This window comes from Acanthamoeba castellanii, assembly GCF_000313135.1.
Source record: "Acanthamoeba castellanii str. Neff unplaced genomic scaffold scf7180000084703, whole genome shotgun sequence".
NCBI classification, from domain to species: domain Eukaryota; phylum Discosea; order Longamoebia; family Acanthamoebidae; genus Acanthamoeba; species Acanthamoeba castellanii.
In genome coordinates, this window is record NW_004457477.1 from 26,799 (window position 1) to 35,445 (window position 8,647).

General features: G+C 57.2%; 6 protein-coding genes across 6 annotated transcripts in view; 3 read left to right on the top strand and 3 right to left on the bottom strand.

The window, feature by feature from the left end:
• Positions 1 to 899, top strand: part of ACA1_137060 (protein kinase domain containing protein) — a gene marked incomplete at both ends in the record, with an annotated part of 3,375 nt that extends 2,476 nt beyond the window's left edge. Inside the window, one exon of the mRNA XM_004340355.1 lies at positions 27 to 899. Within this exon, the coding sequence (XP_004340403.1) occupies positions 27 to 899 (873 nt within the window). The remainder of the gene's footprint in view (positions 1 to 26) is intronic.
• Positions 900 to 1,835: 936 nt separating this feature from the next.
• On the bottom strand, positions 1,836 to 2,698 carry ACA1_137270 (uncharacterized protein; the record flags this gene model as incomplete). The annotated part of the gene is made up of 3 exons (XM_004340356.1): positions 1,836 to 2,085; positions 2,164 to 2,488; positions 2,572 to 2,698. 3 exons carry the CDS (start codon positions 2,696 to 2,698, stop codon positions 1,836 to 1,838), a joined length of 702 nt encoding a protein of 233 aa, XP_004340404.1.
• A 301-nt stretch (positions 2,699 to 2,999) lies between these two features.
• Positions 3,000 to 3,345, bottom strand: ACA1_137280 (uncharacterized protein; the record flags this gene model as incomplete). Its single annotated transcript, XM_004340357.1, is given in 3 exon segments — positions 3,000 to 3,118; positions 3,129 to 3,293; positions 3,318 to 3,345. 3 exon segments carry the CDS (start codon positions 3,343 to 3,345, stop codon positions 3,000 to 3,002), a joined length of 312 nt encoding a protein of 103 aa, XP_004340405.1.
• Positions 3,346 to 3,895: 550 nt separating this feature from the next.
• ACA1_137290 (uncharacterized protein) lies at positions 3,896 to 4,616 on the top strand (the record flags this gene model as incomplete). Its single annotated transcript, XM_004340358.1, has 4 exons — positions 3,896 to 4,167; positions 4,285 to 4,345; positions 4,376 to 4,480; positions 4,560 to 4,616. 4 exons carry the CDS (start codon positions 3,896 to 3,898, stop codon positions 4,614 to 4,616), a joined length of 495 nt encoding a protein of 164 aa, XP_004340406.1.
• Positions 4,617 to 4,932: 316 nt separating this feature from the next.
• ACA1_137300 (uncharacterized protein) lies at positions 4,933 to 7,023 on the top strand (the record flags this gene model as incomplete). The annotated part of the gene is given in 7 exon segments (XM_004340359.1): positions 4,933 to 5,012; positions 5,027 to 5,337; positions 5,391 to 5,493; positions 5,609 to 5,684; positions 5,873 to 6,068; positions 6,657 to 6,736; positions 6,988 to 7,023. 7 exon segments carry the CDS (start codon positions 4,933 to 4,935, stop codon positions 7,021 to 7,023), a joined length of 882 nt encoding a protein of 293 aa, XP_004340407.1.
• A 473-nt stretch (positions 7,024 to 7,496) lies between these two features.
• Positions 7,497 to 8,647, bottom strand: part of ACA1_137310 (SPX domain containing protein) — a gene marked incomplete at both ends in the record, with an annotated part of 5,088 nt that continues 3,937 nt past the window's right edge. Inside the window, 5 exons of the mRNA XM_004340360.1 lie at positions 7,497 to 7,589; positions 7,795 to 7,908; positions 7,985 to 8,107; positions 8,242 to 8,320; positions 8,409 to 8,496. Of these exons, the coding sequence (XP_004340408.1) occupies positions 7,497 to 7,589; positions 7,795 to 7,908; positions 7,985 to 8,107; positions 8,242 to 8,320; positions 8,409 to 8,496 (497 nt within the window). The remainder of the gene's footprint in view (positions 7,590 to 7,794; positions 7,909 to 7,984; positions 8,108 to 8,241; positions 8,321 to 8,408; positions 8,497 to 8,647) is intronic.

The following is an 8,647-nucleotide window of genomic DNA, read 5'->3' on the forward strand; positions in this document are numbered from 1 at the left end:
CAGAGGAGTCAGCTCTTGAGAAGAAGACGAAGGACTACTCCGCGGACAGCAGGGACAAGGAGATGGGCCTGTGCTCCTCCAACTGCTGCCCTTGGATCGTCGACAGCCGCCGCATCAGCCTGGGCGAATCGCTGGGCGAGGGCAACTACGGGCGGGTCTACAGGGGCACCTACAACGGCAAGCCCGTCGCTGTCAAGCGCCTCTTCAACTCACGTCTGGACGACCGCGGGATGCTCATGCTACGCCGTGAGGCCGCCATCCTTTCCGATCTGGTGCATCCCAACATCGTGCAACTCATCGGGCTCTCGCTCAGCGAAGGCAACCTGATCCTAGTCATGGAACTCGTGGAGAGGGGAAGCTTGCACTACGTCCTCGCCGACAGGTCCCTCAAGCTGTCCTGGCCGAAGCGCCTGTCAATGCTCCGGGACGCCGCTCTGGGCATCAACTACCTCCACTCCCTCGGGGTGATCCACCGCGACCTCAAGTCCCACAACCTGCTCGTCGACGAGAACTGGGGCGTCAAGGTGGGCGACTTCGGGTTCGCCACGGCCAAGCAGGACAACGCCACCATGACCCGCTGCGGCACGCCCTCCTGGACGGCGCCGGAGATCTTGTCTCCGCCGCCCGGAGGGGCCAAGTACGACGAGTCGGTCGACGTGTACTCGTTCGGTATCGTCATGTGGGAAGTGCTCACCAGGCGCGCGCCCTACCACGAAAAGAACGCAGTCTGCGTGGCGGTGGACGTCATCCAGGGCCAACGGCCCCCCATCCCTCCCGATACCGACAAGCAGTTCGCCCAGCTGATGCAGCGGTGCTGGGACGCCTCCCCCCGAAAGCGCCCCTCGATGGACGAGATCATGGCCTACCTCAACTCCGCCCTCGACAAGATAGAAGTGTAACAATATTGATGCCTACAACCGTTACGAAAATAGTACCTTTGTCCGCCATCCACTCAAACTTGTCTGACGCAAGCTTGACTCGCCTGGTTGTCTAGCCGACTCAACTTGCCCTCCCGTCCTTGACACCTGCCAACTCTTCCAGCCTACCCTCGTCACGCCGCCATCTCTTGGCGTAGTTTTCCTACAGTCGCAGGTTGCCAAGTCAGGTCGCAGGTCGCAGTCGCAGGTCGCAAAAGGAAAAGAAATGGAATTTGTTTTCTTTTTGGTCGCTGGGCGAACTCGAAGTCGCATTCGCTGGTCGCAGGTCGCAGGTCGCCAAGGAAAAGATAGGAAATGTGTTTTCCTTTAGTAGCTAAGGAAAATAAATCTCACGTGTTTTCCTTGGGTCGCTGCGGGCAAAGGAAATAGCAGGAATATTGTGTTTCGAAAATACTGTCCCGACGGTGTGGGCGTCGGGTAGCTGGAGTTGAGTGCAGTGCTGCCGCCGCTCAACTCGACCGAGTCGCCCTTCCCTTTGCTGACGCCGCTGGCCTTCTTGAACTTGAGGCGCCGGGGGCGGATCCAGCTGCCGCTCCGGCGTCTCTCGCTCTGGGCGTAGGGAACGCCGCCCGATGATGGAGATGAAGAAGATGAAGATTATGAGGAAGAAGAGGAGGAAAAAGACGCCAAGCCATGTCATCATTAGTTAGCACATTTGCGTCGGACCGAGTTGCTCCACCGGCCGGTCGAGGCATCATAAAGGTCGACGCGGCCCGTTCGGTCGAGGTGAATCCACCACCAAAGAGCGCTACCCGGCAGATGCCGACGCCGCCGCGAACAAGACGTGGGCGACCCCAAAGGCTTGCTCGGTCGGGCCGTTCACGGTGCGAAGCAGAAAATGGCCAATTAAACTGGGGGGGACAAGACACAGAGGTTGAGGTCAGTCGCGTTGCTCCCTCAGGCCGTCGGCAGGTAGGTGGTCCCTGAGAATGTGTCGAGAATGTTCGTGCCGTGGTCCAGGCGGTCGTACGCGCTCCTGACAACTGAGACCCTCCGCTGGCGAGTGTGCGTCGCGTTGGCCTGGTCATAGATCTCTGAAAGGGTCCGGAGGTCATCGCTGTCGTACTTGTCTTGCCAAGTTGAACGACGGTGCACGACTTGATCATGGAGCAAGGCGTTCATGGCTGGACTCCACGCCCAGCTTTCCCTGTGGTGAGATTGTGTCAGCGCCACATGTGGAGGAAGAGAATACAACAGTAACTGTCAGATGCTCAGAGTTGCGTACAGTGTGAGAATGAGATCAACGCCCGTGTGGTTGTAGAACTCGTCGCTGCTCCAGAAGTTGCCGGCCAGCATGCTCGCGGTCACGTTGATGGAGATGTTGGCATGCTCGTAGAACGTAAAGGCGATCTTGTCCATGTTGCACTTGACGCACAACCGCGGCGCCATGGCCTTTCCGCATAGCTCACCCGAGGGGCACTGTTCGTCACTGGTGCACTGGCGCCAGGGCTGTGAGGGCTCGCAGTCGTAGCCGTTGTTACGGATGACGAGGCGGTCACAAGCTGTGGCATTGAATGTCTGCTCAATCCTGCCGCCGCCCTCCCAACTCACTGAGCATCGCCAGTTTGGTAAGGTAAGAGGGCAGTGTGGCTTGCCAAGCAGGTCATGCAAGCTTTTCACGGGGAAGACGTACGGGGAAGCTTCCAAGTGAGAGCCGGACAGGCCGCCTGCGCCTGGGGCTGGAACACAGCATCTGAAGGGGACGAGCGCAACAAGACCACGAAGGCAAGCACGAGAATCGTTTGGAGGCAAGGAGGCATGATCAGCTGACGGACTGGCTTGGCGCTCCAAGCTTTACCGTCCCAACCATTTCCAATAAAGACAGGAGATTCTTCTTTCTTTCCGAACCAATGACAATCTCTCCTTTTTCTTGGCGACAAGAAGAGGGGCAAGAGGAAGACGAGACCAAATTCGAAGAACCTGGACGCCGTGCCTCGAGGAGCGGCTCACCGCCGGCTGGCTGGGGCCAGAAGTTGTTTTCTGGCTGCGCCTGCAGGTTGCAGGTGGGCCCGGGGAATTCGTGCATCTTTCCACATCTTTTTGGGAAAGGAGCGTGAATGATCAGCCCTGCTGCTCCTGCTTTATGGGAGACACCTCTCGCACGACTTGTTCGCCCTGCTCTCCAGGCACGAGAGTGCAGACGGCAACTTCGGCCAGGGACACGGGTACGTAATCGAGTCCTCGGCACACGTAGAGCGGGCTCGTAATCGGCCACGTCCCCGATCCTTGGCACATGGACCCAGTCATAGCCCAACTGGCCCTTCGGCACAACATCGGGGTTGTTCTTGCGTCGAGGCATGATGCTGTTCCACGCCCTGCGGAGATGACCCGTGGATGTGTCGAGGGAGGGGAGCGCTGTGCATCACCACCAAACCTCACCTGTCTTGCGCAGGCACAAGCTCGACATCGGGTTCGAACACCACGACCACGCTTCTCAGAAAACCAAGAAGTTGAAGGGAGGCAACCCCAACATTAATGGCACTCTATCTCGGTACACTCCACACCACATCGCGCAGCAGATCCGCCACAGAGCAAACTAACGCCCTCTTACGGTGCTCACGACTCCTCCTGTTCTTGAGCATAGAAGAAGAAAGCGTGCCCGCCAAGTGGCTTGATACGACGAGGGAGACGAGGCCCGCGGCGTCCTCGAGCAGGGTCTTGTCGTCAAACTCAGGCAAGATGTGGCTGAGGATGAGGTTCTTGACGCGCGAGCACTAGGCCAGGGCACGGCATCTGGTGCAGCCCACTCCCTTCCGCCGAACACCCTCTCGTTAGACCAGCATAGGACCTGGCAAGCAAACGCGCAAGCTCAGACTGCACCAGAACAGCCACCGGCGCGGAGCGGGGATTATCAAACCAATGGGCGGTTTTCTTCGGCATTTCTTTTTGTCGTCTTCAGCAAAGCACGACAACACGAACGTCTTCTTTTCTCCTCCCCCCTCGGGCACATGACGACGATGACCACTACCGCAGGCGAAGAAGTCCGCCAGGGGCAGTTGCCGCTGGTGCCGCGAGAGGTGTTGATCCAGTTCGTGCTGCCTCACGCGTTCGACTCGTTCGAGCAGGCCCTCGAGCTCATGCTCCTGTGTCGCGCCGCCCACGACTATGCCACCACCGCCCGCGAGTTCTGGGAGCCCTTCCTCTGGCGCCGCCTCCACGAGACCGTCATCCCCTATCTCAAGTCGGCCTATCACCGCCACGCCCAACCTCTTGTCAAACTCCTTCAACAGTATGTGTGCATGTGTGTGTGGTGTTGCGTGTTGCATGTTGTGTGCTGTGTGTTGTGGTGCACATGCGCGGGATGTTAACGAGAGTGCAACACACACACACACACACACACATGCAGAAAGTATGTGATGTGGCCGAAGGATATTTTGGAGGGCGGGCCGAGAGGGGTGATGGACGTGGTGCGCTCGAAGGTGTTTGTGGTGCAACAGGTGCCCGATCGCTGGGGCGACCTCAACCCGGTCGTGTGCACCAAGTGCAGGAACGTGCAGGCCACGCCCTGGTGGCGCTGTGTCGACTGCCCCGACCACGATGTCGTGTGCGTGTCGTGTCGAGGCAAGGGCGAGTCCGTCTTCTTCACGGTCAACGCCTTAAACTACGACGACTTTTACGCAGAAGACAAAGAAGAGGAGGAGGAAGAAGAGGGACAAGATGGTGGACAGGCAGACGTAGAGGTGGAAAGAGAAGAGGGTGATGAACCCAACCCGCAGCAGCAAGAAGAGGACTCAAGAGGACACAATGACACGCACACCATGCAGCTGGTGGTCGACAACCAGCAGTGCGCGTGGTGCCACGAGCACCCGGTGAGGTGCATTCCTTGCTCCTCCTTGTGTATGTGGACGGGTGGGAAATGTTCATGAGGCTGGGTGGTCTCAGCAAAGCGAGGGGTGGTGGTGGTGTGGCGCGTAGGTGGTATTGCCCGACCTGTCTCGGACGTGGCTTCTTCTATGGCTTGTGTGACCAGTGTCACACCGATCCGGGCGTCCTGATGATGCTGGACGAGCCCGAGATGTACTCCACCTTCACCCTGGGTCCCATGATGAACTCCATCTCCAACAGGCGCCTGTTGTGTGTTGTGTTAGTGGCGTGGGACATCATCAATATCTGCGGAACCACGGTGGACATGAGTTCGTGGAGTGGAAGGACGAGAACGGGGTTCATCGGTGGGACATCGAACCGCGCCATCCCAAACTCACCTTCAAGGAGGCGTGGGCCGCCAGGGAGCGATACAGCCCGCTCTTCCTCCTCAAGCTCTATTCGCCCACCTTCACTGGCTTGGGATGGTGCGCCACCCAGCTCTATGCCCTCCTCATAGCGTCGTGTGTGCTCGCCTGCATGACCATGGGTGGAGGCGAAGGCGGAGGCGGAGGCGGAGGTGGAGGTGGTGGCGGGAGTGTGCTCATACAAAGACCTGTAATGGCCGCAGCTATGTCTGTTTCTTCGCAGATCGGCCAAGTCTCATCGAGGGGTTCATCTACAAAGGAGTCGCCACAACTGGAGTCAAGTACACCGGTTGGAAGGGCGCCCACAATCAACACGTCCATCAGGGGTACGTGACCTCCCCCCTTTCCTTTGAGATGAGATGTGTTCAAAGGCGACATGTGCCAACTGTGACTGTGTGAGCGTCGTGATAGAACTTTTGGTCGCGATGCGTTCCCACTCAGCTTGGGAAAGAGGGAGTGGCTCAGTGGCCTGCAGTTTAAGGGTTTCTTCAAGCTCCACATGATGAGAGGCTACCAGGTGCACACGCTGAGCTGTTCTGCCGGCACTTGTGTGTGTGGTGTGTACAAATGTGTGCGCCACCAACCCTAACCATAAACCAACGCCTCCATGGCAACCACCCCAGAGCTCGTTCACACTTCCAGATGGCTCACGGTGGCTCGGTGACTTGTACAGCTCCAGCTCCTGCTTCACTTCCGAGGGCGAAGGCACGCTGTCGCGGCCCAACGGACTCGAGAAACAAGTACCCTCTTCTCTTCCTCTTCCTCTTCCTCTTCCTCTTTACTGTGACGGTGACGGTGACGGTGACGGTGGTGCAGTGTATTCTGCAGACAGGACATGGGCGTAATGTGCACCTGTGGACGGAGGACGGGAGCGAGAAGTACGTCCTCAGCCTGGAGACTGGTGCGCTCACGCCCACGGATGAGTTCAAGTACGAGCAACATGCAGACGATGATGATGATGATGGCGCCGACGTTGAGGAACACACTACTGACACCACCATGTCTGCAACAACATCCATCTGAGCAGTGGTGAGAGTTTTGCATGATGATGATCCAATGGATGGGTGGATGGATGAAGGGATGGATGGGTGGTCACTTCTTCTTCTTGGCGGTGAAGTGGTTGGTGATGGATTGGATGAGGTCATGCTTGTTCTGGCCTCCTCTGCTCTGCAGATGCCTCCCACAGGTGGAAGGACTCCACATGGTACCTCTCCAGGTTGTCCAGGTCCAGCTTCATTCCAGAATCCTCTTCTTCCTCTTCCTTCCATGATGGATCTAAGCACCTCTGGCAGCACAGTGGAAAGTTGGTGCGTGATGATGCTCCTGCTGTGCTCGCCATTCTGCTCCCAAGTGGGCCTGGCCAGCGCAACGCCGATTTGTGTCTTGCTCTACAACAAGGTTAACTCAGAGGATGTAGCGCTGTAGTGTGTAGATCATTGCGGTGGTACAGTTGTGGCCAGGATGCACCCAGCCACCTGGATCGGCGTAGGTACGGTCAAGGCGCAGTTGTGGCGCACCCACTGGGACGATGATTGCATCGATGGCTTTGGTCAGAGCGGCCAATTGGTTGTATGATTATTTGTGCCTCAATACAGATGGCCTATCGACCTCCCACTTCCGAGTGAAGATCTTATCGCTGGTGTAGTTTGGACCTTGCGCAAGGTGTGCGAGGCCAAGATCAAGGCGTCCTTGCTCAGGTACTAACCATCCGAGATCTTCTTCAGATTCGTCAGACGAAGCTTAACTCTTATGTGGTGCGTGTGCGTGTGCGATGGTGCCAGAACCAGCTCTCTGCGGTCGAGCCGTCCGTGTACGCACAGCGCTTCCAGCAGAACCTCACCTCCAAGTTGGTGTGACTTCATCAACCAGAAGTGAGACCCGATCATGTGTGCGGCGGCGATGGCGGCGACCTCTACGGTGGAGGGAGGGTCCCAGGGCGTCGGCAACGGAGGCGCACGGTGCCGTCGAGGGCGAGGGTGGATCGGGGCCAGCGCAGCTGGCGCGTTGGACGGAGCTCGTCGTCACGCTTGCGCTTCATTGGTGCGAAACGAACAAACAAACCTTGCAAGGGTTAGGGTTAAAAACACGCCAACAGGCTTTTTCACAAGTAGGCCTCGCCACTTCGCTATCCTTTGCCTTGCTTCTGCGTGAAGCATTCTTGCTAAGTGGCCGCTCTGGTTAGAGATCATCGGTTTCGTCCTGGAACAACAGCTCAAGTTGCTCGTTGTTGCCCACAGACAACGGCAGCTTTGAGTGATATAGCCCACAGTTAGCGCTGCTACACAGCGAAGAAGGCGGGTCGGGAGGCCGGAGAGCCAAAAGGTTAGGGTTACCTTGACGTCGCGCGTCGCCCTGCGCACTTCCGTGTAGGACAGTTGCTCGTCTTCGAGGCGGAAAATGTTGCCCAGTCCCCTTCGCAGGACTTCCAGCTGTCCAAAAAAAAAATAATGAATGAAGAACGAAGAACGAAGAACGAAGAACGAAGAACGAAGAACGAAGAACGAAGAACGAAGAACGAAGAACGAAGAACGAAGAACGAAGAACGAAGAACGAAGAACGAAGAACGAAGAAATCCCCTGTTAGCCAGCAAGAGATAGGCCCAGAGATGGAGACACGCGCGGCCGTACCGTGGCGATGATGGTTGAAAAGATCATGTTGGTGGTGGGGAAGAAGGATGCCGAGACGGTGAGCGCCCACGAGCAGCGACCCAGCAGGTTGAGCGCTATGGCCACGTAGTACCACTGCGGTCACGACACGTGTGAGCCATCATGGGGTGCGAATGCGTCCGGAAACGCCCGAAGTGGCAGCGGTACGTACCCAGCGAGGAAAAATCAGCTTGTTGCGGAGCAGCCAGTTGCTGGACTTCACGTCGAGCAGGCCCCAGTCGTAGCGCACGTCGAAATAGAAGTTGTAGCCCACCGACACCACGACCGCGACGATCTGCAATGCGGGACAGCATCGTGGCTAGAGTCAACTACACCAATACATTTCTGATACATTTCCGTGACACGCACAGCACCAGATTCCCCGCATTGTTCTCAGGAGGGGGAGAAGGCTGGAAGGGAGCCGCGTACCCAGGGAGCGAGCAAGGCCAGATGGCCAAAGAAGTAGAGGAAGAACGAACAAATAATTACAGCGAGGGAGCTCAGGTATCTGGGTGGGAGAGTTGGAGGAGAGAAGAAATGAAGGTCAAGGTGAGCTCCTCATATATTGGGCCACTACCGGAGGGTAGCGCGCGTACTTTCCACCGTTGACAATGTGCCAGCGCTCTCGCGACCCTATGAACTTGCGCAGGCATTGCAGGAAGCGAAGCACAAATGGTATGGCAGCTGAAGAGAGAAGAGAGAAGAGAGAAGAGAGAAGAGAGAGAGAGAGAGAGAGAGAGAGAGAGAGAGAGAGAGAGAGAGAGAGAGAGAGAGAAGAAGAAGAAGAAGAGAGAAGAGAGAAGAGAGAAGAGAGAAGAGAGAGAGAAGAGAGAAG